The following is a 27,764-nucleotide window of genomic DNA, read 5'->3' on the forward strand; positions in this document are numbered from 1 at the left end:
TATTGCCAGCAGGTACTATTTCGGACTGAGTAGGCAATTGAGAAGTAAAGTCCTCTCTCGACAAACAAAAACCAAACTCTATAAGTCACTCATTATTCTCGTCCTGCTATGTGATGCAGGGGCATACACGATGACAAAATCTGATGAGCCGGCGTTACGAGTTTCCTAGAGAAAAGTTCTGCGGAAGATTTATGATCCTTTGCGCATTGACAACAACGAATACCGCAGTCGATGGAACGATGAGCTGTACGAGATATACGACGACATTGACATAGTTCAGCGAATTAAAAGACAGCGGTTATGATGGCTATGTTATGTCATACGAACGGAGAGAAACACTCCAGCTCTGGAAACATCAAAAAAATTTGTAGAAGTTGAATGCTTACTTTTCGAATATCGACAATGAACGGTTAACCGAATAGTCGAAAATGAGCAGCTGATCGAATAGTCGACAACTTACGACTAACCGGATACTGCCAACCCAATATTATTATTCAAATAATGCTCTATCCGGTTAATCCGGTTAGTCGATTAGTCGAACACCAAGAGCTCTACATAAAATATTGCTTTTGCGAAACATGTTGTTAGATAAATGATAAAATGTGATTAGTTAACGGGGTTCGGTTTGGCCCAAAGAGCTTAAGCCAGTGGGCAATAAAACTTTCCTCCAGAATTAAGCGTCGGAGACCCTATAAAGTATATATATACTCGTAAATGATCAGTATGTTGAGCTGAGCCGATTTAGCCATGTCCGTCTGTCTTTCTGTCCGTCTGTATATATACGAACTAGTCCCTCAGTTTTTAAGATATCGTTTTGAAATTTTGCAAACGTCATTTTCTCTTCAAGAAGCTGTTCATTTGTCAGAACTGCCGATATCGGACCGGTATAACAAATAGCTGCATAAACTGAACGATCGGAATCAGGTTTTTGTACGAAAAACTTTCACATTTGACGAGGTATCTTCACGAAATTTGACATGGATTACTGCTTAAAATAAAAATATAATCTCCGAAAAAATTGTTCAGATCGGTTAACTATAGCATATAGCTTCTATACAAACTGAACACATAGTTACAAAAGAAATGCACCTGTGAAGGGTATGTAAAGTTCCATATGAATCCGCCGTTATGAGTTCCACTGCGTGTATGTGGTAGTTTCCACGCTAACTCTTTCAGTGTATCGGAGTTTAAGTAATCGTGGCTTGATGAGTTAACTCAGATCAACTTATTATGGTTTTTAATTAAAACTTTCAATGGAGTATTATGCTATGTAATTTTTATTTTCTTGTAGTCAATTTGTTCACTCAGCTGTGGGTTTGTGTCTCGTCTAAAGCTTGAGACGATAAGGTGAAGTAAAATATATGCGTGTAGACATCGTTCCATACAATTTTCTCATATGTGAGCAAATATGTTTACATTAGCTAACTTTGATAAAAAATAATAACAAAATACATTTAATTTATTTTAAAGAAAACAAGTTAATGATTATTATATCAATACTAATACAAATTTGTATTACTAAAAAATTACTGTTGTTAAAAAAATAAATAAAGAAATGTTGAAAAAAAATTTTTAATATTGTTTAAAATTTTTTTTAAAGCTTTGTAATTGAAAGTGTTCAATTTTTGACAGAAGAAAGTTAATTAGCTTGAAAACTAAGCTAAACAGGTAATAACGTCAACGAACTAAATTGTCAGGTTAATTATTTTTTTTTATTTTGATTCTATCAAAGTGTATATTCCAACTTTAAATAGTATTAAAGTTTAAGTTTAGCATTAAAATAATTAGTTTTGAAACAAAAAATCAACATAATCACTTTTAAAAGCAAAAATAATAATTTTCTCGTGTCTTATGACAAAATTGTTGTTAGAGCAGCTCTGTAAAAAACTATAAGTTTATAAAATATTTAAATATTAAAGATCAAGAGCGATCACTTTGTATAGCCAGCGCCTAAGACTATGCTAAATATATTGCAGATCAGCCTAGCCGCCTTACGCTATCATTACCAGATATAACCAAATCTTACTGATTTGCTGATTCATTTTACGATCTTAGCAAGTGAAGTGCGTATTTTCATTTAAACGTTTGCACTTTAAATAACAAACAAATAGATTAAATGATGTTAACAACATTAAGAGCGTCTGCAAGACGACAAAGTTCAATGACATTTGGTAATTTGTGTGATGCTTCAAAATTTTATGAGATGCTATGACGCCAAATGCAGACTTTTGGAAGATATTTAATGAAATGTGTATTACATAGGTGTGTCAGTGTATGTCTTCAGTAACTTAAAATGAAAATTATTCGAATTTGATTTCTAAATATTTTTGAGTGTTAGAAAAGGCGACTAAGGTTTTGAAATTATCAATTTTTATTTCAACAATTTTAGAAAAATCGTCTATTGTTCGCGTTGCTACAACATCTTCACAAAATCATATAAATAATCAACAGTATATGTATTTGAATAGTATTTTTGTGTTGCAAACTGTATGGAGTCGAGTGATGGCATACTGGACTAAACTGACAAAAGCCGGTAAAAACCGATTCACCATACGCATACACCCATATCTACATACATATCTACAAACAAATGTATCTTCACGGAATTTCGCAATGCTTGTGGCATAGACCGTTACTCGCTGTGCGGTCGTTAAATGCCGAAGAACGAACAGCAGTTTTTATTACAGGGTAAAGCCAATCGTATCGGTTGTTGTACACACACGCACACCTACATAGATATATTTATGTAAATATGTACGAGTGTGTGGCTGCGCTGTCAGCGCCAGCGATGAGACGGCATGTCGCGATAATGAATTGAAAACTGATAGCAACAGAGGCCGGCGCCGACGTCAGCGCTAAGTTCAATCATATTTATGCGAACATGAGTGACAAATTTAATTGGCGACGCTGTTGGCGCACGAGACGCGAAGCAATCAACGCGCAGCAGCGTCGCAAAGGCTTGTGGGAACGCGTCATCGCGTCTTTGTAAATGTGTGTATGCTGTAAGCATCGAAGATCGCTGTGCAAAATGTGAACTTGAAGATCATAATTGTGTGTATGTATGTACATATTTCTGCTTAGCATTGCAAAAACTGAGGTGTTTTGAGTTATATTTCAATTTATTTATATTTTTATATGCGCGCATGTGTTTGTAGATATTTTTATTAGCTTGTTTTATAGGATGTTCCGTAAGTAATTACTACGCGTATGATAAACTTAATTGTCCTCAATTGTTTTTTAAATTACTTGTGGAAGGCGTAACAAATGCCAAGCGTAGTAAGAAGTAAAGATATTCAATTGTTGTATTTTTAGTGGCCTTGTTGCAGTCTTAGAGCACGAAATAGTTTTAAGAATTTATATTATTTGCTTTTCCTGTATACAGACAAGCACACGCACACACACACACGCTCATAGTTCACAGCATTATACAAATGGAGCACACGGTGCGTATGAGTGACTTTTTCACTTAATCATTGCTTCTGAGCGTGCTGGAATAAATGTAAATATTTACGTTGGTATTATTTCAAGTGACTTGAATCACGAGTATCACGTTTGATAGTAGCGTTTATTAATGCATATAAAATAAAATTCCGCGAATTAGTTGGTAATGTTTTTAAGTTATTCTTTTGAATAAAACTATGCAACAAACTATAATTATGCATTAAATAATAACGGGAACTGCTTTATTATTGAGCGCATATATAAAAACGAATAATTAAATCAATAATATCAAGTTGCAATAAAAACAATTATATATAATAAAAAATAAGAGTGTGTTAACGGTACTTTTCCAAAACTAGTTTTTTATAATATATGAATGTAATGCGAATAATAATTTTTTAAATAAATGGAGCACAACTTAGAGAGCGGAATATGAAGCAATCACAAATAAGTTCACGCGAAGCAGGTGCTTATACAGAAATGTTATGTTAGTAAGCGCATAAGATTATCAATCAACAATTTTATATTAGGAAATAATTATTTAAGCTGATAAAAATGTATTTTCAAGACATATAAGCTTATTATATAGAATTAGAATTAAATTGTGTTAGTCATATAGTACAAGTTTATATATACAAATCTAATAACTTATAATATAAACTAATTTCAAAAAATTAAAAAAAAATCTAAAAGCTTAACTTACTATTTTCGATTTTATATTTCCTGCTATTGTTACAATATTTTTAGCGCAAAAATTTTAATAATTTTTTAAAGCAGTTTTAGGACAAAATTCTTAAAGATGGCTTGTAGTAAGCATTAAATATTAAAAAAATAAAGCAATTATAAAGTGTTGTTTCAGTGAAGAAAATTTCTCAAAAATGACTGGACCGATTGACTTGAAATTTTCAAACGACCTTTTTAGATATATTTTTGAGATAATGATCGAAGAATATAATTTTTGATAATGTTTTCGATTTTTTAAGCCTCTTTGAAGTGTAAAAAAATTGAAAACAAAAGAAATTGAAAAAAAAATTAAAACAATTGAAACACTTTTTTTATTTATTGTTAAACCTTTACAGACTCCGACAAGCAACCAAACCCTCAAAATGTTTTTTCAAATAAATAAATAACAATATTTTGTTTTTATTGTCACAATAATTTTTATAATGGCTGCGTGAAAGCTTTTTTGTTTTAATTTACAGTTTTTTGAGTTGGAAAAATAATAGAGACGTGCTTCGCGAATTTGTTTAAAAAGGAAAATAAAAAATAATTTCCCAAGCTTCCAACTCAAGGCATTATTTTGTATAAATTATCAATATATTTTAATTTTAACTGCATTTTAGTTGAAGTTTTAATTTTTATATTACCGACAAGCAATGTTATTTATGTCTCATAAATTATTAATTTTATTTTTGTAAATATCACTGTTAAGTTTTCGCTAAAGCTGTGTGAGTAATTTCAGTTCCAAACGCCATGTATAGCTGTATAAATATAAGGGTAGACACGAGAATATATAAAATAAAATATTTCAAGAAAAATTATACCGGATGATCTATGCATGCATGTACATATGTATGTGTATTGAAAGAAATGTATGTGATAGTTTGATCGAGAATATAAATTTAAAGCTAATAAAATAACAATAAAATACAGCGAAGGAAAGTGATTGATTACTGTAAATATTTAAAATAAAGTAGATTTGTGTTTATGTTTTTTTCTGTCAGAAATTTGTGTTGATATGCATACCCATACATACATATATGTATATTACTTCCAATTGGGCCTACATTCTTATGATATACATAAGATATTGGATAACAAAGAATGAAAGTTGTCATCAAAAATGTTAAAAATATTTACATTCTAAGATATAAATGAAAAGGTTTTAAATAACGGGTGATCCAAGTTGAGGTACTTTTTTTAATAGTCTTTTTTGACAGATCACGCGTGTGTCGTGTCAAGCTGCCGACGGAATCATTTGACCATATTTCTTCAAAACTGATGCCGATGAGAACGAAACCGTCACTGGCGACCGTTATCGCGACATCAACAAGACGGCGCCACTTCTCACACATTAACTTCAGTGAGCTTATAATTTCACGTTCTGGGCCGGTCGATTGGCCGCTAAGATCGTGTGATTTCATATCATTATACCTTTTCCTGTGGCGATTTATAAAATCTAAAGTCTATGCGAACAATCCCGCTTCGATTCGGGTTTTGGAGCAAAACATCCCGCGTGTCATTCGCTAGTTACCAGTCGTAGTGCTTAAAGAAAAGTGGACTCAACGGACCATCTGAAACGTAGCCGCGGCCAACATTTGACAGAGATAATTTAAAAAAAATAAATGCCGAAAAATGTTCTTTCGAATGATGATAAACATTCCCCATTAAATTTAAAGTTTATGTGTTTTATCTTTAAAATGATAGAGAACCTCAAAATGTATCACTATTTTAATAGTCAATTATTAACATAAGAGTATATAACTATAGCATTTTTCAAATATATGTGCAAGTTTCGTACTTCTCCTTAAAGCAGAACTCATAAAGCGTTGGAAAACAGCTGATAAGCGAAAACGATATTCATTATAAGTAATTATTTTACAAATTATCTGAAAATTTGTTAGATTTAAAAAGTTTATACAATATCTTTCAGTTTAGGATTCTCGAAAAAACGAATATTTTTCCGTTAAAATGCTGTTTTGAAAAGCTTTAAGCCTACAAAACCTATAAATATAATGTAGTTAAAAAATGATTTAGAAAATCTTTATATGTATATGTATTTATGTACATATATTATTCACCTATATTTATTTATATAATAACGTTATATAATATTTGATTAATATTAGTAAAATAATATTAAAAAATAAATAAATATGAAAGCAAAAAAATATTAACTAATAATTAATAAAGAGTTAAGCAACCTTCGAAACATGTAATAAATTATAAAATCAGTAAATCAGTATTTCTAATACAACAAAACTTCTTTTTTGCAAATCATCAGGTGTATATTTTGTGAATGCGCCGGTTCAACCCAGTCTGAATGAATTTCTTTACGCTGTTATTCATCATTTCATTGTAGAAATTTGCACACCCACTTCAAATTACACATTTGCTTGGCTGGCTAATCTTATATGCGGTTAAAATTTATACTTCATACATATGCAAACACAAAAATAAAACACGTGTGTCTGCGCTGCCAAGTTTTCAAAAGTTCAGCTACACTGTAACGCCACAGCGCCAACGACAGAGACGACGAAGCACACCGCGGCGTCGGCAGCGCCATAAACAGGAAATTTTGTACTTAATATACGCGTGCAGAGAACTGAAGCTCCCAGTTGTAAACGGACAACCGCGAGGCACGCCAACGATTCACCAAGTGGCGGCTTTGGAGTATAGCGAAATAAACAATTAATACACCATTCATCGATTTGCAACCGACACCAATTATTATAAGTGCGCTGCAACCATTCAACGATTGCAACCAAAAATAAAATACAAGAAATACATTAAGCACTTGTGCTCAGTTCGTTACGCTAGCTGAGTTTTATGGCAAAAGAGCGCACCAAATTAGTGTGATAAAACGCGTGAAATCGTTGTGAATAAAATCGCAAAAAACCATTTCTCCACCAGTCGCTGCTGCCGGTAGTGTCAACGGTATTCGTTGTTATTGGTGCTACACACGAGTGTCAAACAGAAGTGACGAGTTCGAATACTCATTTTACTTAGCCAACGATTTTTCGCAATTTAGTGGTGTATATTAGGCACAGCCGCCTGATGCAGCGCTCAGTCAATTTCGCAAAGTCCAACGGGTAACAACGAAGTGCATACCAACAACTGCTGACTTGCCAAACTGTGGCCACCGCTGTCTTCGCTTTCGCTTAAATGAACAAGCAACGCGTCGCTGAAACCTAGGAAAAAGAAAATCACATAAAAACACTGCCAGTGTTAGCAAGTAGCGGGTGTACAATATAAATAATTTATACATTTTCACTAAATTCTATACAAAGTAGTAAAACAAATACGGGTACGACAGCCAGTCATTACAAATACAAGGACATTATACAATTTTTGAAGTGCGCAGTGTTATTTGCGAAAATTATTTAATTTCAAAAATTAAAAAAAAGTATATTAACAATATTGTAAAGCGCCAGCATTTTTGCGCATTAAACGTGCCGTTGTGAAGATAGTCACTGCCAAAGCAAATATAATAAATTTAAGCAAAATTCATTTTACGTGCAAATTCAAATCCAAAGTCAAATATAAACACGTGAAACCTTAAGCCAACAAGCAGGTATTACAAAATTATAACGGCGTACTTATGTGATAACATTTTTTAGGATTACAAAAGTAAACAGTGCTTTTTATTGAAGCTGCTAATTAATATAGCCCGTGGAGCCTATCAACCTCGCGCATGCAGACATTGCAAATAATTATAAATTATATGTATATAATTTTAAATCCAGTTGAGTGAAACAGTTAAATAAAAGCGCTTTAAGGTCATTACTTACACCAGTCCAGTTATATAAAGGTTATAAGCAAGGCAGCGTACTTATCAAAAATTCGTACAATATGGAGATGCGTTCGAAACTGGGCAGCTTCGAGCTGAAAGACTGCAGTGCCGAAAGCGCCGCTGAGCGTTGTAAGTAATCATTTGTTGTAAATATTTTTTAATCACTTTCATACCTTCACAGCCATATCGAAATTGTGTCAAACCGCATTCTCGCTTATTCGTTGTGTTTACTATACATAATTACAAAGCATACGTGTGTATGTATGTAAATATATTGCATACATACTTATGTATGTATGTCTGTCTGTATAAATAAATGACATTGAATAAATGTCTGTACAAGTATTAGCACGAATGCATTGTTTTTTAGTCAAGCGACACGGAAGTGTTACGGCAAGCATTCAGTTCTAAGTACTTTACTTTCCTTCGTACTTACATAAAGCAATAAGTTGAAAAAAAAAAATTAATTAGTAAATATTTACAATTAAAAAAATTTAAGAAAAAAAGTTGAAAAAATTAGAAAAAACAAAAGATAAGTTAAAAGGTGATCAGCTATTACATTTTATGCATAAAATATTTTAATTAAAGGGTTATATCCACTTGTGAATTCAAAATTTTGTTCGACTATATCTCGATTATATTGAAAAAAAATAAGTCGAAGTTTTATTAGAAATACGAAAAGACTTTTTCGACTACGCAATATTATATGTACACTTGACAATAATCATCGGCCGGTTTCAGAGGTTCGAGTGAATTTTTAAATTTTTTTAACTAAGTGCAATTGGCATTTTTCTCAACAACTGATTTCAGTGAGGAAAATTTCTCCAAAACGGCTGAACCGATCGACTTAAAATTTTCCAACGACCTCCTTAGATATATTTTTCAAATAATGATGGAAGAATAAAATTTTTGACAAAGTTTTCGATTTTTGAAGCATCTTTGAAGTATAAATATTAAAAAAAACGACTATTTTGTGAAGTCGTTATTTTTTCAAAAATTAAAATTTTCACTAATCCGATTTTCAAGCCACTCTAAAATGTAAATATTTTCAGAAAAAAGGGTTTTTAGAAAGCCGACGTTGTGTCCTTGATCATTATCTGAATTCATTTATAGTAATATTGGATTTTTTGGCTTTTGTGTTTGGAATAACTTTAAGTAGAAAAACATCCTTCACCGTTAGACATTTTTTTGAGGTCCATTTTTGTTGTTGTAGCGGTAGAAAACTTCCCTGAAATATTTTCGCGGAATGATACCGAAGATACATTCCTTGACCAGATAAAGGTCGGGATCCGTTCCGATTATTTAGACCCGACTGTCGTGGGAAATGGGTTTTTTTGGAGCTACTCCTCGGGTTTGGCTACGGGATCAAGGCAATCCAAAATTTTTAAAATGAATGATGATTAAAGTGCCTTAAATTATGTAAATTTACATTTCTTTATTTTACTTAATGTGTAAAATGCCTATTTACAAATTACGAAACATTGCATTTTTTCTGATTTGCAAGTGGATATTGCCCTTTAAATATTATTTTTATTTTAATATAAACAATAAAATACCGAAAGCCGTCCGAAAGCGGTCAGAAGAATACTGAAGTAAGGTGTTACAAATTACTCACAATATTGCATTAATACCCCAGCAAAGACTTTAATTGTCATATACTTTTATAAGATTAGATATTTTGTTACTACAATGTTTTTTTTTTTTTTGTAATAACTTACAATGTTCTTTTTTCTTAAATTCTTTATATGAGTTCTTGCAAAATCTTATTTGAAGATAAGAAATATAAATCAGTAGCATTTTGCTAGAAGCAGCTGGAAATTCCAAGCAACAAGTGGCTCTTGAAACAAGTACCTAGGAATTAGATGCTAAAACTGAGAGTAAAATAAACACTTTTCTCTTATCCCTGTGCATTTATAGGCACAGTGCCTGCCAACAGCCCACTTCAATGTGGGAATTTTGAGTAAATATATCACTTATTACACAGTAAACAAGCGCAAGTATTTAAGTGCCTAAAGTAACAAAATAGCTGGTCACCTTATTCATAATTTATATTCTAAAGCAAACACAAATAATTTAAGTTTATGGCAGAACACAATATTGCGTTGAATTAGCAAGAAACAAATTTTGAAGTTCAGTGCCAGTAAATGAACCTGAAACAAAAACAATTAGCCATATAATTTTCTAATAAAAAATATTTACAACTAAGCACTAAAAATCCGAAACATATGCGAAATAAAAGAGAAATGGAAGAAATTTCATTAAAAACTGAAACCAATCGACGATTGTTTTTCTTAAACCTAATGGAAATAAGATATGAAGCGCATGCAATGCAATAACCCTGAGCGCATGAATCAGCGTATTTAAGTTCAACACGTCTCAGTTACAGGTCGAGTGTTTTGGGTAAGCGCGCTGGCAATAAAACGCCAGACAGCGGTAATGTTTGTAGTATCGCTGTGCGCAATCAGCAATCATTTATATTTTGTCGCGTGAATTATAAAGCTTTTTTTTTGCTAAGGCGACTGTATTCTTTATAAAATTGTCAGTATTCGGCGAATTCGTATTAATTGCTTTACAACACAAATTAATATATGTGCATATAATCTATTGATTACTTGATTTATATACACGAAATCAATTAAAAGTTTAATGCAACAACTGCTATTAAGAATGCAATGATTTCACGGGGAATTTCTAAAGTCGTTACCACCGGAAAGCGCAAACACATAGGCAAATATATAACAGATATTTACTTAATTGTCACAAATAAAATCGCTTTAAGCTTTAAAATGCTTATATAACAGCATTGAATATACGTTTCTCTATAATTATTTGTTGTAAAATCATGAAATTGTTCTATTAAAGGAATTTATTTGTGTGCCGCTTGAATTTGAAAAATGCGGAACACCCTGCATAGGCATGACGGCATACTTGCACAACAATGGTTAGTGATTTTGCGCTTATATTTTACTATGATATATAGTACATACTTATAAGTATACACCGATTTGTTTTGTATGCCTTAACTGTTTATTTAGCAGTGTCAGACATTGTCCCAGGTCAAGGCAGTCTGGCAGCAACCCCCTTTTTTGCGTTAGTATACAAGTATGTGTGTGTGTGGATTGGCGAATTTCCTTATTTATTCACACACGCTCTGCGAACTCGCCTACAAGCGCATTTACATATATACATATTATAAATACATAGTTGTTATGAGCTCATATGTACTCAAGACAGCGCAGTCAATGCTCTCAGCATTTCAGTGTACATATGTACGTACATATATGGGTATAAATGTATGCACTTTTTCTGCGGTGTTTTTCAATGAATTTTTATTTAGCACTCAAACTTTTACGCTTATCTATTATGCATTAAAGCGATTATAAACACTAATCGTTTGTATTTATTGCATTTTGGTTTGTATTTGCCTGTAAATATTATGCCGAAACGGCCCATAGCCGGTTTGTACGAGCTTTAAGCGGAAATATTGTCTCTCGAAGTACTTAGAATGTTCATTTTCTGGAAACACATAAATTACAAAACTGTGCACATAACATTATTTCAGTTCCCTGCATTTTGGAATATGATTTAGGGGTAGACTAAGTAAAAGCACACATATGTACATATATATGTATGGATTATGTTAATGGGGGATGAAAATGATGAAAAATATAAAATCCTCATTTTTTTATTTTTAGATATTCATTAGATTCAAATTGAGTATGTATTCATTATATCGTCACCTAAAAAGCAAAATAACATAACATCACTTTTCATAAGTTTACAGGCGAAGGAAAAACGATATAATAGAAATCACTCATATTGAAGTAAAATTTGAGTTGTGGTTATAAAATGGGTATATGCAGACATACGGACATACAGGTGGCCACACAGACATGATTAATTTGACTCAGCTCGCCATGTTGATCATTTATATAATACCTTATGGAGTCTCGACGTTTATTGTTGTTGTATTTGGCACTTCAGTGCCAGTAATAAAAAGTGAATAAAAAAAGTAACGTCTCCCACGTTTCCTTTTTCCTTCAAACTTCGCGGTAAACTAAACTATCAGCGTTCAGGGTATCACAATATAGGTTAGCATTTGTATTAAAATTATTGCAAAAACGCATGAAGCTAGTTAAACTTGATAAATATTGTCAACACATTCAATACACGTGTTATATTAGCACAGCAATACTCGCGAATTTTCAAAAATTTTATGAATTTAATCAGTTAGTATTTGGTTAGTTGGCGCTGATAACGCACAAAATAAAGAAATCATTGAGCGTTTGAGGCAAATTGTGTGATTTTCGCGAATATTAAACAAACATAGATATGTACATATGTATGTATATAATAATATTTTCTTACGTATAGGTCGTACAGCTATAGTCGGCTAACATGTGAAAACATACATACATATGCATGAATGAGAGTGTGTACACTGCGTATACTTACTATTCTCCGAAGAAGTGCTCGGTTTCTTATCATTAATAGTAACATAGTAACAGCGGAGGCAAGCTCTTTGGCTCAGACTCAGTTGGACAAATAATTGTAAATACATATGTATGTTATGCGTAGTGCATTCGCACAAATGTGGCGTTTAAAGCTAAAAAAACATTTTTGTTGTTTTATTATAATGAATCTGATAAGACACATCAAAGTACAAGCACGCAGATATGTATGTATGTATGTATATGCGCATATACATAATATACATATGTATGTATATTTCTGAATCACAACAATGATGACCGCCGAATGGAGGCGGCAACGCAAGTATCAACAGTGAGCAGCAATAATATAAGTATATTTTTTATACATATACATACATACATATATGTAAATGTGCTGACAAGCTCTTCTGAAAGCCAGAAATATTGCGAATTATATTTAAAACATTTAAAACAACAAATTTGCATTGAAATTATATAACTAAGTAGAGGAAAGCGCATATCATTTTCTAGAAAATCGTTGCAAACTGATAATTTGCATAATAAACAACAAAAATTACTAAAATTATGCGGCTACGTCACAAAATATATTTACGTCAGTACATATTTATATACCATACATACAAGGAGAATATGCCGCCAATTCTCTCTCTGTTCGACGTGCGAATCTTAATACAACAATAATCATAATAATACAACTCTTTTTGCGCGTGCTTCACACATACACACTTTCATTTATATGTCAGACTACTTATGTATGTATGTATATATATATATGTACAATGTTACAAAAACACGAAAAATGTGTAAATTGCTCAAATTTGGCACTCTCAATGAGAATGATAGCAATACACGGACATTGGTACACTCAAGTGAAATATTTTTCACAATTTTTTTCATCAATTTTTTGAATTATTTAAAATAAGTTGTTTGTGTTTTATTATTCTTATTAAAAATTATTTATTTTTCGAGTTATACGTAATCTCTGACGGCGCTTAAACAAAGGTTATCCATTGTTGTAGTGAATGAAATTAAAAAAATTTACCACTAAAAGATATTGTCTGTCTACTTAATAACACTACTCTAAAAATCTGAAGAAAAAATTTGCGACTGATGTGTAAAGAGGCATGTGGGGTATTTGAGGTTTCCTGATTACGTATTTGAGTTTAGAACTCTTCCATAACACACAGCTATTTTTGGCATTTTAGTTGTTATTGTAACGGGTTCTTAAACCCGTTCAGCAGAAACTACTTGAAGAGGAGTTCATTATGCTCCTTAACTGCCAGCATACGCCTCACTATGAAGGTGTTCGGGAGGTGTATGGGAGACATCAAGAGGCATCTTGTCGCGGTCCGGAGTGCAGTATTCTCGTCTTAATCATTTTAGTAAATAGTGGTGGTTTGACTTCTACACCCGTCGCCTACAATATAAAAAAACTTACATTTTAGGAAATTTTTACTATCATTTTCTGTTTTTACTATCAAAACTTAGAAGTTAGTCGCAAAATGTTTACAACCTTGTGTAATCTACGGTTAAAAAAATCATAAATAGAAAAAATAGCGATGTTTTTAAAAGAGGAATTGTATGAAAAAATTGGTTGGTTTTTAGCTTGACAAAATTCGGTCAATCAGTTCAAACAACTATTTGAAATATGGATTTAAAATTTTGGTATATTACTTTTATACTTTAACGGTTTAAGAAATATGGAAAAAATCGATTTTTTTAATTTCAAACTAGATGTGTTCATTAGTAGATTATAATTTATAATTTTTATTATTTTGTTTCATTATTATTTATAATTTTTGATTTTATTAAACAAAAAAAAATAGAAAATAAAAATGAAATATATTTGCTAAATATGTACGAAAAAAAATTAATTATCGAACGCGGCTACACTTTTTTGTTCTGAAAAGCTTAAATAAATATCAAGGAACATAAGTTACTCAAAAATATTTGTAAACAACGGTAATTCCAGCATATTTATTGACTAATTCATGCTTTTTACTATACTTTATAATAATTATTTGCGTGCATTTATTCAACTTCATATTTCTAGCGATAACAGTTTCATTACTTAGCTCATTTATAAGCACGAAAGCTTTATTTACGTAGAATAAATAACTCCATTTCCTGGTTGAGCTCTTGAGTGCTTTTTACAAGAGAATATACAGAGTATTCTACTGTTTGTTTGGGAATATAACGCTTTCGTTCACAAAGAATTTGATAATGATAAACAGTACGAGGTAATAATACTATAACAACAATAAAAACTGCATGTGCAGGGCCAAGGTCACTTTCGGAATAAACAAACGCAAATATAGATAGAATATCAATGTTTAATGTGGAAAAATCAGTGACTGGTAAGTGTATGTGCGTAATAAAATTATCTAGAAAATTGTTGATAATTATTATTACTGATAAACCGTGATGTGAATTTTGCACTGAGACGAGTTGTGCATAAAAGTTAATTTCGAAACTTAATATTGTTTTATTTACTTACATATGTATATAAATATTAATAATTATTTTTTATTTGGATTTTTTTTTTATAAAAAAACGGCAGATTTATTTAGGCGCAACATTTACTTCACAGCCTAACCAGACTGTTGCTCAATTCGCATCCAAAACACTAGCACAAAGTCTTCTTATCACTCTCGCTCTCTCAATTTTTCGCACATACAGTTGAGTTCGCCACGTGCTTTTTCTGTTATTCAATTTGTCAATATTTAGCGGCAAGTACAACGTACGCGTGAACAATTAACATAGGCACATAAAAATGTGTTTGTAGGCACGTGTCAGCGCATTTGTGTTTGTTTGTTCATATGCGTGAACTTCATTTTAATATTATAGTTTACCATGCATTTTGTACTTTTATTTATCCCCAGTCACATTGGCACCACTGTTTTGGCGCCATCGACCGTGTCGTAGAGAGTAGCACCACACGCGCCTCTCGATTGTATGAATGTATTGTGTCATTCGCTGTCATATTAAAATTGGTGGAAAATGTGTTCATGATGAAAATAAAAATTGTTGCTTGGCCGCGGAATTTGCAATGTTACCTTGAACTGCTCTAGTATATGAAAACGGTATCTGTATTATATATATGTATGTATAAATGGTATGTTTTTCGTCTAGCCTACGAAATGCAGTATTAATTGCAGTACCATTGTATGTTATTGACAATTCTGAATACAAGATACATATAAACTTATGCAGTTGTGCATATATACATAAGTGAGTTTACTCTCACTTAGCTGCACATACTTTATGACATTCAGTTTACAGTAGACGCAGAAAACTGTATCGCCACCTAAAATGCAAAATAACGTAACATCACTTTACATAAGTTTACAGACGGAGAAAAAACGATGTAATAGAAACCACTCATATTGAAACAAAATTTGAGTTTTGGTTATAAAATGGTTATATATTAGTTATATATTGGTTATGTATTGGTTACATATTGGTTATAAAATGGTTATATCTGATAGCGACAGCTAAAAATTTTATGCTACATACATATTCATATGTAATGTGACGTAGTAAATCATAAGCAATAAAAAACTCAAAATCGATTGTTGTGTTGATATGTTGTTTTGCATTTTAGATGACGATATATGCATATATTCATGTGTATGTAGTTATTTGCAAAACTCTCCAATTATCGCTAGTACATAATTACCAAAATATTTACACAGTTCTTACTATAATTCACAAGTGGGTGCCGTAGTGAGTGTCTATGCTCCTAACGCACTTAGTGTAGAACTTGTGTACTCACATTATCTGAATGAATTTAATTACATTTTTTTTTAATAAAACGTCTGACATAATTTCCTGCTGCGTGTTTTATTATCGTGACATTATTATCTAAATACTATTATCAACTAAATGTACTGCAGTTAGAGGATACATATGTAGATATATGCACATTAGGGTGAGCAAAAAAGCACTAACCTATCGAATTTATGGATTAAAATTAAACATCGAAAAAATTGTTTCTGCAAGGCAGGATCTATAGGTCAATTTTAACAGCGATGGGTGATCATCCAAGGTATCCCACTTCAATAGCTGGCAAAAAATCTTTTTTCATTAAAAAAAATTTACATCTCGGATTATTGTAGAACAAAAAATTTCATAAGCGATCTACTTCAACGGAATTTTTCTATTAAGAAATTTGTATATTCAAAAGCCTTGGAAAGTGTATATCGTTTGCTTACTACAAATAGTCATCATTCGAAAAATGGGATTTTTGCAGGAATTACTAGAATAAAGCATTCTATGGTGTTAAATTGTCATGTTTCTGTTCTAAAAGATTAAAAGAGAGATATATATACATTTCGTTATTATTCCTTAGAAAGCGGCCGAAGCTTGAAATACCCAATTTTCAATTATAACGGTTTTGCAGTAAGCTAACGACATGCATGTATGTATATATGGTAGTATATGTATATTATCGGTAATTACAATGTTACCGTTATTTTTACATTTGCCTATATATAATTTCATAATATCATACACAAGTATGTAATTGCCCGTCCAATTGATTAATTTGGCATTTATGACGGTAGATCATCAAACCATTTATTGGTTGACAGCCAATCTCTTCAAAAGAAGATTAAAGTCAAATTAATAACGGTGTAGTATAAAAATTCGCGAAGACAGCGGCATTGTTGTCACAACGTAACACTTCACTTTAGCACACTTTATTACATTGTTTACTCGTATGATAATATAACTGCTAAATGCAATAAAATCAATTGACATACTAACATCATGTTTATTATGTTATAATTTTTTGTTAGTCTTCAAATACATACAATATTTTTAGTCTGGCAGAATTCCAAAATACATGCATAACATAACAGCTGAAACTTTATTTACTCTTGGCGGATAAAAATTATAAATATTCATATTATTAGACTATTTTTATATACATACATATATGATATGTAGGTAAACATCACTTTTATTTTTTAAAATAAGGCTTTGCTGAGTTTGCTTCAGTACTTACAAACCTTATATACATTTGTTGCTGCTATTGCATTGGATTTTTACGTTCAAGTGCTATTCCCTTGAGTTGAGCTCGAAACAAATATTTTTTTCATAAGCTAGGAAACATTGAATAAATAGTGTAATTTAAAGTACAGTTTTAAATCGATATACAGCTATATAGAGAATAGGTGCGTAAGAACATTTTGATTAAAAAAATATCAGACATTATTACATATTTCATATCAGACGTATTTTAGTTTGTCGTTTTATATAAGTGTATGAGCTTATTTATAATTAAAACCATCCTTTAAAATATCCAAATTAAAAAAGAACAAGTAAGGAAGGGCTAAGTTCGGATGTCACCGAACATTTTATACTCTCGCATGATAAAGTGATAATCGAGATTTCATTATCCGTCATTTACATATTTTTTTTATTTTGGTTCCTAATGTATATATTGTATTATACAGAGAAGGCATCAGATGGAATTCAAAATAGCGTTATATTGGAAGAAGGCGTGGTTGTGAACCGATTTCACCCATATTTCGTACATATCATCAGGGTGCTAAGAAAATATTATATACCGAATTTCATTGAAATCGGTCGAGTAGTTCCTGAGATATGGTTTTTGGTCCATAAGTGGGCGACGCCGCGCCCATTTTCAATTTTTATTAAAAGCTTGGGTGCAGCTTCCTTCTGCCATTTTTTTCCGTAAAATTTAGTGTTTCTGACGGTTTTTGTTAGTCGGTTAACGCACTTTTAGTGATTTTCAACATAACCTTTGTATGGGAGGTGGGCGTGGTTATTATCCGATTTCTTCCATTTTTGAACTGTATATGGAAATGCCTGAAGGAAACGACTCTATAGAGTTTGGTTGACATAGCTATAGTAGTTTTCGAGATATGTACAAAAAACTTAGTAGGGGGCGGGGCCACGCCCACTTTTCCAAAAAAATTACGTCCAAATATGCCCCTCCCTAATGTGATCCTTTGTGCCAAATTTCACTTTAATATATTTATTTATGGCTTAGTTATGACACTTTATATGTTTTCGGTTTCCGCCATTTTGTGGGCGTGGCAGTGGGCCGATTTTGCCCATCTTCGAACTTAACCTTCTTATGGAGCCAAGAAATACGTGTACCAAGTTTCATCATGATATCTCAATTTTTACTCAAGTTACAGCTTGCACGGACGGACGGACAGACAGACATCCGGATTTCAACTCTACTCGTCACCCTGATCACTTTGGTATATATAACCCTATATCTGACTCTTTTAGTTTTAGGACTTACAAACAACCGTTATGTGAACAAAACTATAATACTCTCTTTAGCAACTTTGTTGCGAGAGTATAAAAACAGTTTGTGCACAAATTTATTTTATATTACTATTATAGAATGGTTCAAATGATAAATCAAAATTTTGTATTATTCATTAACTACTGTACCACTATCAGCACTCCTAAATGTATGTTATGAAATGAAGGACAATTTCACTTGCATTCATGCTCAACACAGAATATTAAAATGCCACTTTATTATAATATACCATAGCAAATATACATACTCAATATATACATACATACATATATGTCTATGATGTGCATTATTATGTTTACAAACATACTTGATACTGAAAAGATAAGTTTATTTAATCAAATTAATTTAACAGTTATACTCTTATTTGTCTCTGCATTTCATCGCTTTTTCACTTGGTTCTTTCTAACGGCTATTTGCTAGCAATTATTGCTCTCCTAAATGTAGGCTTTAAAATTATTTATGTTAATATCATGTTCATTAACACACTCTCTCAAATTAACAGTTTTAAGAATTTTATTCTGTTAAATAACATTTTCTAAGAATTTATTTTTAATAACACATTTAAAAATTGGTTATAGGGAATATTAATAATTTCTTATATATTATTAAATTTTTAACATTTTATTCACTATTCCCGTGCCATTATTTTTTATTAAACTTGTTAACATTCTCCGTTATTTATTATTATTATTTTTAAATTTTGTTTCAATGATTTATTTTTAACTTGAAGTCAATAATGGCAAACTACACAAAACTCATTATATTTGGTATTATATTATTTTTGATTATTAGAAAAATTGTATTATAGATATGTATTTTTATTCTATATCTCAGTGCAATATTCAATATTTAGTGCAATAATTTATTAATAAAATTTAATTCTCACAAATGCAAGTAAATTTTGTTTTGCATAGGTACATATACATGTAAATGTATGTAGATATAAGTATTTCCGGCTGTGATACATATGCACATACATGTATTTCATTTCCGTCTCTAATAATGCCAAATGTTTGGCGGCGCCCAAAGGTATGCTTTAAAATATTTACATTCGGGTATATGTTAATTTCTATATATACGTACTGCATTTACGTGTATGTAAATCTACTGTTGGAAGATGTTTTCTGTTAGTGCGCATGCAGCCATTGAACGCTTTAAATATATTTTTACAATATTTCGCACAGAAAATTTTGAACGAAAAAAAATTATTGCTTTATTTTTTATTAAATATTTTTCTTTTCGAATAACTTGCCAGTTTAAAAAATTTCAGCTATTTTGAAGAAAATTAAAATAATTAAAAAATGTCAATAAGTCTCTGTTTGAATTACATACGTAAGCGCGAAAAAATTTAAATTCAAAACAATTTTTTAATTTCTAAATTTAAATTTGGGATAATTTTTTTTTAATTTTTCAACTTCTTCCCAATTTTTAATCTGGTATTTTGGCATAAGAATTTTAAAAACTATTCCTAGATCCTCCGGATTAGAAAAGAAAGTTAATTCAAATGCAAAAATTTATTATTTTTATTGAATTATTTATAACCCTAGACCTAGAACAATTCCGATGAAAATATAAAAATGTAGAAAAAATTCCCGTAAAAGCTTAAAAAATGAACGAAGTGGCGAACTTGTATCATAAAACTTATTCTTGAAATATTTTTTAAAGATTCTGCAATATGCGGCAATGTGGAGCACCAGCTAATTTTATTTTGATTTTTTTTTCGTTTATAGTTTATGTTATTGTATATAAATCTTAACAAATCGATAAATACACTCTCTCCTCCGCGCGGAGCAACTCCTTTATAGTGTGGGACCACAACGCAATGCATGGTTCTGGCCCAATCATTCTGGAATCTGTCGGCCAGTTCGTTGCCGGCTACCACTTTATGCCCCGGCACCCAGATCAGGTGTACACGGTTGCAAACTATAGGCGGTTCCACTAAAAGCGATTTGATGTCATAAGTGAGATCGTCTTTAGTACCACTTAACTCTTGCTAAATATAGCAATACGCTGGTTGCGATAGTTGCGATGGAGATTGATTTCTGCATACTGACTTATAGCAAAGACTTTTGCTTGAAAGATGCTCGGAAATGCCTGTTCAATGCCTGCCCCTCAGTAGTAGGTCGACCCTGGTATCACCTTACTGCCGAAAGTAACTCTAAACTTCTTTGTAAAGTTTACCCTCTTCGTAACGTCGTCTCTAGAAAGAAGGCCCAGTGGTGTGTCTCTTCTCCTAGGGCCTTCACTTGTTGAGACAATTTTACCTTCCCTTTGCCAAATCCCTAAGCTGCCATGATTCACTGGTGTGAGCTCCAGAATGACTTCAAGTGCTGCCGCTGGGCAAGTGGCATTGCCCCTAAAACGCAGAAGCCGATGAGCCTTTGCAGTTGTGATAGATGTCCAAGCAACCGCTCCATAAGTGACAATAGGCCTTACGATCACGGTATACAACCATATGATGATACCTACCATGTCATGAGTGCTTTGGTGGCTTTGGGCAGTGTTAATTCCACGTGCCTATTCCACCTCCTAATGTGAGGCCAAGGATTTCCAAATCCCTACAACCCAGTATTGGGGGCCTCAAGCCCGACTGAGATCTTCGCGTTGTAAAAGGGACAACGAGTAGTTTTGCTCGTATTTTAATGGTCAGAGGTTGTTTAGCATTATAATTAAATAATAAAAAAATTTAAATAATTTGAAATTTAAATTACAAAACATTTAAAATTCTGAAAACATGTAGTTATGCTCTTATCTCATATCAGTCATTTCTAGAAAATTTGCAAATGAACGAGTTTTGTCAATAATTTCGGATAAATGCAAAAGATATGTTATTTTCTTATAATTTATGTGCCTTTTGTTACTGTGTTCTAAAAAATTTCATTTTTATAAAATAACTTCAACACTCTCTTAAAATATTTAAAATTTTACCATTTAAATGTATCAGCAATTACACTAACACTGCCAACGACAACTCTCTAGCTACTAGATGTGAAAAATGAGTAACTTTCACTACGCGTCATTCTAAAAAGATAGCGCTGTGTTGTTGTACACAAACACGTTATAATTCATTTAAGAACAACAAGAATTGTTTATACCATCCACCGGGTTCCCACGCTTTATACCTTCAACCCCAAATTACACAAAGCGCTTATCTGACAGAAGCCGGTTTAACTTTTCTTTTCAAACTAACGGCTATTTATAATTATTTACCGAAATAAAAACATGACAACAGCACAAATGTGGAAAGTGCAAACGGTATACGGTATATCCGCCAGCTGTACATATGTATGCATATACGTAATATAATTGTTGATAACTGACATTTCAAGAAACAAGCAATATAAAAAGGGGCAAAACACGCCTAATACCACTGCTTTCCGCCCATAAAGTATAGCTTTGTGTTTGCTCATAGCTTATTCGCCATAAAGAGACTTAAGGAAACTGTATAACAAATGTAAAGGCATAGAAATACTTCTAGAAACATACTTATGTATATGTATATATATATTTATACATATGTAAGTATGTAAGTACAATTTATTTTGGTGTTTTTTATTTGTTTTAATAATAAAAATAATATTTCAGCTGTAATCGTAGATCAGCTGTTGGTATATACAATAAAATAAAATTAAGGCGTAGGCGTCGTGTTTTTGTTATTGCATTGTAACTAAAATGGCGCAAACATTACGCATTTACAGTCACTATCTTCTCGCCTTAGAAATCCTATTTTATATAAATACAGGAACATTATTTGCATTTGGCAATTTATTAACTGATCTTACTGACGCAAATCTCGCTTGACATTGGTTGTTGGCCTTTAGGCTGAAATTTATATACAGTATATGTGCATAAAACTAAGTGTGACACGAAAAAATTTTAATTTTGAAAATATGATTGCTTTCAATGATAATAATTTGAAATTTAATTAGGATTGGATGTGTTTAATGTGGATGTATGTTTCATCTCCAGCACACTGCTTTGAATTAATATTTTATATTGAAGTTAAAAAAAAAATATTTTAAAAAAATTTCCAAAGTCATTTTCAGTTTATAATCTTAAAACAGATCATACTGTTGAATTAATAAATTTTCAATGTCCGTTTAATGAGTTACAGAATGTTAACATCTTCTAAACAACATTTCTCTCTCAACATAAACCTGAAATTATGCATTATGTACATTTACATTATTTTACTTGATTTGAATTATTATATTGCCATCACAGAGCATAACTTCTTGGAACATTTTATTTCAGCAAATTCAAAAAAAAAGATTTTTGTTTTATTTTTATAAATTATATAAAAAATAGCTTTCTTAACTCTAAAAAAAATATATTTTTTAATTTTTCCCAAAATTACGTATAATAAAAAAATATGAAACATAAAAGTAGAAAATATTTCCGAAAATTTAAAAGTATAAATATTTGTAAATTTCATTAACTAAGAAATACTATCTGATTAAATTTGACTCGATCGTAGACGATTCAAACTGTGCAGGTGAATAGAACCGATAAATTTTCCTCCTTGATTGTAACTCTTTGTTTATGACACGAGAAGCTTGTCTGGCGGTTTTGACCTTGGACAAAATTGATTAACGAATTTGCTGCAAATTTTCTGTTGCCTTTAGAATCATGGAGTTGAAAAAGTTAAAGAAACAGTGTTTGTAAATCATCGTGTAGGCATCAGCGAGCTGGCAGAGGATCTCAACATCTCTTATGGATCGACTCAACACATGGTTAATGTTTCGGGTATGAAGCGGACAAGACTCATACCAAATGTCCTGAATCTTTTGCACAAATGACGTCGAATAGAGGTCGTAAAAGCCTATTTTACAAGCGATAATAAAGATTTGTATTAAAATACATGAAAATATATTCCTTTGTCAATCAAATTTGATCATGAAAATTACCGCTTCAATAATAATAATAAAATCATTTTATATTTTTGGTACTTTTAAGAGTAAAGCTTTTCAAATTGGATTATATAATAATGGTTATTATTGTTTTTACAAAAATTTTATTGATTATTCACATTCTCCAAATGCCAAAAGCACGAAGCGTGCTTGGTTCGGTGGCTAGATACTGTAAGTTTCACGCTAACATTGTGCAGGTTTAGCAACATGTACAAACCTACGTTGTGTGAAGATCAAACCAAAAGGTATAGAAAATACACATCATCCTTTGAATATAAATATAAGCAATTATTTGTCGTGTGTACATAAGTGCATGTAGAATAATTCAATTTTATGTCTACATCTGTCATAAAAATGTCACATTTCTTAGTTCTTAAATTTGCGGCACGAGATAGCTACTGTATATTTACACCCATCTATGTATGTACGTTCATATATACTTTGTGTTGAGTGGGCGAAAAGGTTTAAATAGATGGTTATTTTCTTAACTGACATTAGTAACTTAGAGGCGCGAAGGTTAGACAGTACAAAAATACAAAAGACTTTTATATTTAGCGTTTAATTAGTGCTCAAAATAAGCCTTGTTATTTTTTATATTTAAATTCATTTATGTGTAAATTGAAAATTTCGAGAGGAGAAGAAAATATTCTTTAAAATAGTAAAACATTTAATATTTTAGCAAATACAAAGCTATATAAACAAAATGGGTAAGATTATTTCACAGAATATTTATATATTTCTAATTAATAATTAAACATTTCGTAAATTTTTAAAATTTTGACAAAAAAAAAATTATGTAATTGTATAAAATAAATATTTTTAATATTTTATTAAACAAGTCTTTGATTTTAATAATCTATAATTGTATACAAATAATTATTTTTAATTTTTTATTGGAAAGTTCTTTGATTTTGATTTAATGGTATATAATTATATAAAAATAATTTTTTTTTTATAAATTTATGGATTTTAGTAGTATATAATTGCATAAAATAATTATTTCTAATTTTTTATTTAAAAAAAATCTTTTGATTTAGCGTTTTAAGAAAAACAAAGAAAAAAATGTTTTAGTAAAAAAATCATATTTATTTATTAAAAAAAAAATAATAACTAAGAATTATGTATTATATTAAGTATTTCCTTGAAAAAAAAAATATATACTTTCAGTGCATTTTAACTATTATTTAAAATTAATTTAAGTAACCAAAATTAATTTTATTGAATTAAAAGACTACAAAAACATCACACATACTGCACACCAAGACCATTTACCATTAAGATTTTATATAGAAACCAAACTTAACTTTTTATATCAAACACTATGTATATACATATATATAAAATTAAATTTAAATAATTAAAAAAAAAATTAAAGCAAAAATAAATTGTTTGAATATGAATGTGGAAGAAAAATAATAAAAAATAAACAAACCTGGAAAAAAATTAAAAAAATTAAAAAAAAAAAAAATTTAAAAATAAAAAAAAATTAACAACAGACTTTTTAACTAAATGTAAGTGCCCTTCAACAGCAATATCCTCATCCCATCGCAAAAACTCCCATACTGCATACATGCATACTCATACATAAACTGTATGTACTTATGTGTAAGACGTCCATATCCAGAAATTTTGTCGAACATGAAAAATTAATTTACAAAAAAATTTCCCACCTTATTCCAGTACTTTCAATTATACATACAGAACCCGTTAAGGTAAATCGTAAACATGGGGCCATTTCATTTTCAGAAGCTTTATCACTTACCGGTAAGTACCATTTGACGCTTTGTATTCATTTTTAGTGAATACCGCCATTATGCTTCATATTAATTGGACACCATTCATAGGTTTCGGTAAATTCAATTACTTCCTCATCTTCATTTCTGGCATGGTTTTGGCCAATGTGCTATTGGAGACGGCAGCTATGGGTTTTATTTTGCCAATTGCACAATGTGACTTAAATCTATCGAATCAGGATAAGGGCGTCTTGAGCGCCATTAGTTTTGCTGGTATCATAACAAGCTCGCATCTGTGGGGCTTTTTGGCCGACACAAAGGGACGCAGACGCGTCATTAGGCCGACATTGTTGGCTGGCTTTATTGTCACATTATTCTCAAGTTTTTCGCACACATTTTGGGTGATGGTGTTGTTGCGATTCATCAATGGATTTTTGTAAGTTTGTTTATGCGTTCTTCTACTATCTGAACATACTTCAACAAATTAACATTTATAATTTCTTCTTTTTCTCTTTTACTTTGAACAGCGTTTCTGGCGGTTCAGCTACAATTTATGCCTACCTCGGCGAGTTCCACACAGATAAGACACGTTCGCGCGCGATGATGGGCAGCTCATTTATCTTCGCGATCGGCGCGATGATCTTGCCAATGATTGCCTTCCTTGTCATCAATCAAGACTGGGTCTTGCCCTTGCCTTTCTTGGGCATTGATTATAAGCCTTGGCGTTTCTTTTTAATCGTATGCGGCATACCCGGCATGCTTTGTGGTCTCTCCATGTTCGCCTTGCCGGAAAGTCCAAAATTCCTCTTGGCGCACGGCAGAGAGGCGAAAGCCATTGAGGTCTTGCAAAAGATGCAACGTTGGAACGGTGGCACTCAGGATCTAAAAGTAAATGGTGTTCTTTTATTGTTTGTGCTTAGGAAATAATTATTTCCACTTTACCTAGTTAAAACACATCCTACCGGAGGAGGAGACACCCGGCTCTATGATGCAGCTGAACAATCAATCGGCTTCGAAGGAGAATTTTGCCACCGCTTTTCTGAAGAGCATGTGGAACCAGACGGTGCCATTATTCCACAAACAATACATACGCATCACATTGATCGTTTGCAATATGCAATTCTGGCTGTATGTGGTGACGAACGGCATGTATATGTGGTTCCCGCACATCATCAACTCCATGGTCGAGTTCATGAATGGCCACCCGGGCGAACACAAACAGATCTGCCAAATTGTCTACGACAAACATGAGAGCTTATATAAGTCTGATGGTGTAAGTATCTGAAATTAAAAAATAAATTGATTCACAGTCAACAGCCAATCCGCTAAGCTGCAAGATCTGATCCTTAAACAAATAGCATTAATTGTTTATAAACTTCTGTCTAATTACAACTCTTCATTTTCTTTCAGACAATGGAATGCGTTGCGAAATTAGAGAACACAACATATTTTTACTCATTAATCATGGAGATCTTGTACGCTTCCTCGTTTGCCTTTATTGGCTTGGTAATCAATCGAGTCGGCAAGATAACCATACTTTGTAAGTATTACGAATTCTATAACTATCTAACTCACACTAACACTTTACGATTGTCTACAATTCACAGTTATTTCAACAATTTTCTTCACCTCATGTGGCCTTGCTGCAGTTTTTGTGGTCGATCCATCGATTGCGGCGTACCTGTATGTGCTCTTCTTTTTGGTAGGCGTGGCAATAAATGTTTTGGGCGCTGCCACAGTTGAGCTTTATCCCACACAAATGCGGTAAGTCTTCATCATCAGCGGCTCCTAAAGAATATTTTTCAGTTAAAACTCTATCTACAGTGCCATGGCGATCTGCGTCTCGCTGATGTTCGGTCGCTTGGGCAGTGTTGTGGGCGCTAATATTGTGGGTGCGATACTGGCTAAAAACTGCGAACTGACTTTCTACACCGCTTGTACTGCCTTGTATGTCTGCGCCTTCCTGGCTCTACTGATACCGCGCAGAACTTTGGCGCCTCCCGCCAAGCCCGTTTTGGATGAGGCATAAATGTGCGAAGGCGTGCGTAAACTCTTATTCTAAATTGCGACTTAAATGCGGATAGCATACTTAACTTCGCAACTACTATTAGGGATGGATGAAATACTGTTATAATAAATTGTGATTCTATGTGTGCGTGAGTGTTGGTGTGAGTGAATATTTAATTAGTATTTAGTATGAAAGTGTTTTATTTAATTTGGTTTTTAATTTTATGGTGCTTTTTGAGAGCGTGTGAAATGTGTGTTTTTAGATAAAATATATTGAATGAAACTACAAATAAAGCAAAAAAATTATTAAAATCAAAGCTGTGTTTTTCTTCTTTACTGGTGTAGACACCGCTTACGCGATTATGGCCGAGTTAACAACAGCGCGCCAATCGTTTCTTC

At 31.8% G+C, this 27,764-nt stretch overlaps 1 protein-coding gene across 2 annotated transcripts; it reads left to right on the plus strand.

The window, feature by feature from the left end:
• Positions 1–6,782: 6,782 nt before the first annotated feature.
• Positions 6,783–27,682, plus strand: LOC105224952 (synaptic vesicle glycoprotein 2A). 2 transcript variants are annotated; one of them, XM_011203228.4, is made up of 8 exons: positions 6,783–8,083; positions 25,306–25,389; positions 25,470–25,794; positions 25,886–26,246; positions 26,305–26,631; positions 26,769–26,898; positions 26,966–27,122; positions 27,183–27,682. In XM_011203228.4, exons 1-8 carry the CDS (start codon positions 8,014–8,016, stop codon positions 27,385–27,387), a joined length of 1,659 nt encoding a protein of 552 aa, XP_011201530.2. In that variant the 5' UTR covers positions 6,783–8,013; the 3' UTR covers positions 27,388–27,682. The 2 variants fall into 2 exon arrangements, with proteins under 2 accessions (XP_011201530.2, XP_049310055.1); XM_049454098.1 differs by lacking the exon at positions 6,783–8,083 and adding an exon at positions 23,792–24,332.
• Positions 27,683–27,764: the final 82 nt, after the last annotated feature.

The sequence above is a fragment of the Bactrocera dorsalis genome, chromosome 4, assembly GCF_023373825.1.
Source record: "Bactrocera dorsalis isolate Fly_Bdor chromosome 4, ASM2337382v1, whole genome shotgun sequence".
Lineage (NCBI taxonomy): Eukaryota > Metazoa > Arthropoda > Insecta > Diptera > Tephritidae > Bactrocera > Bactrocera dorsalis.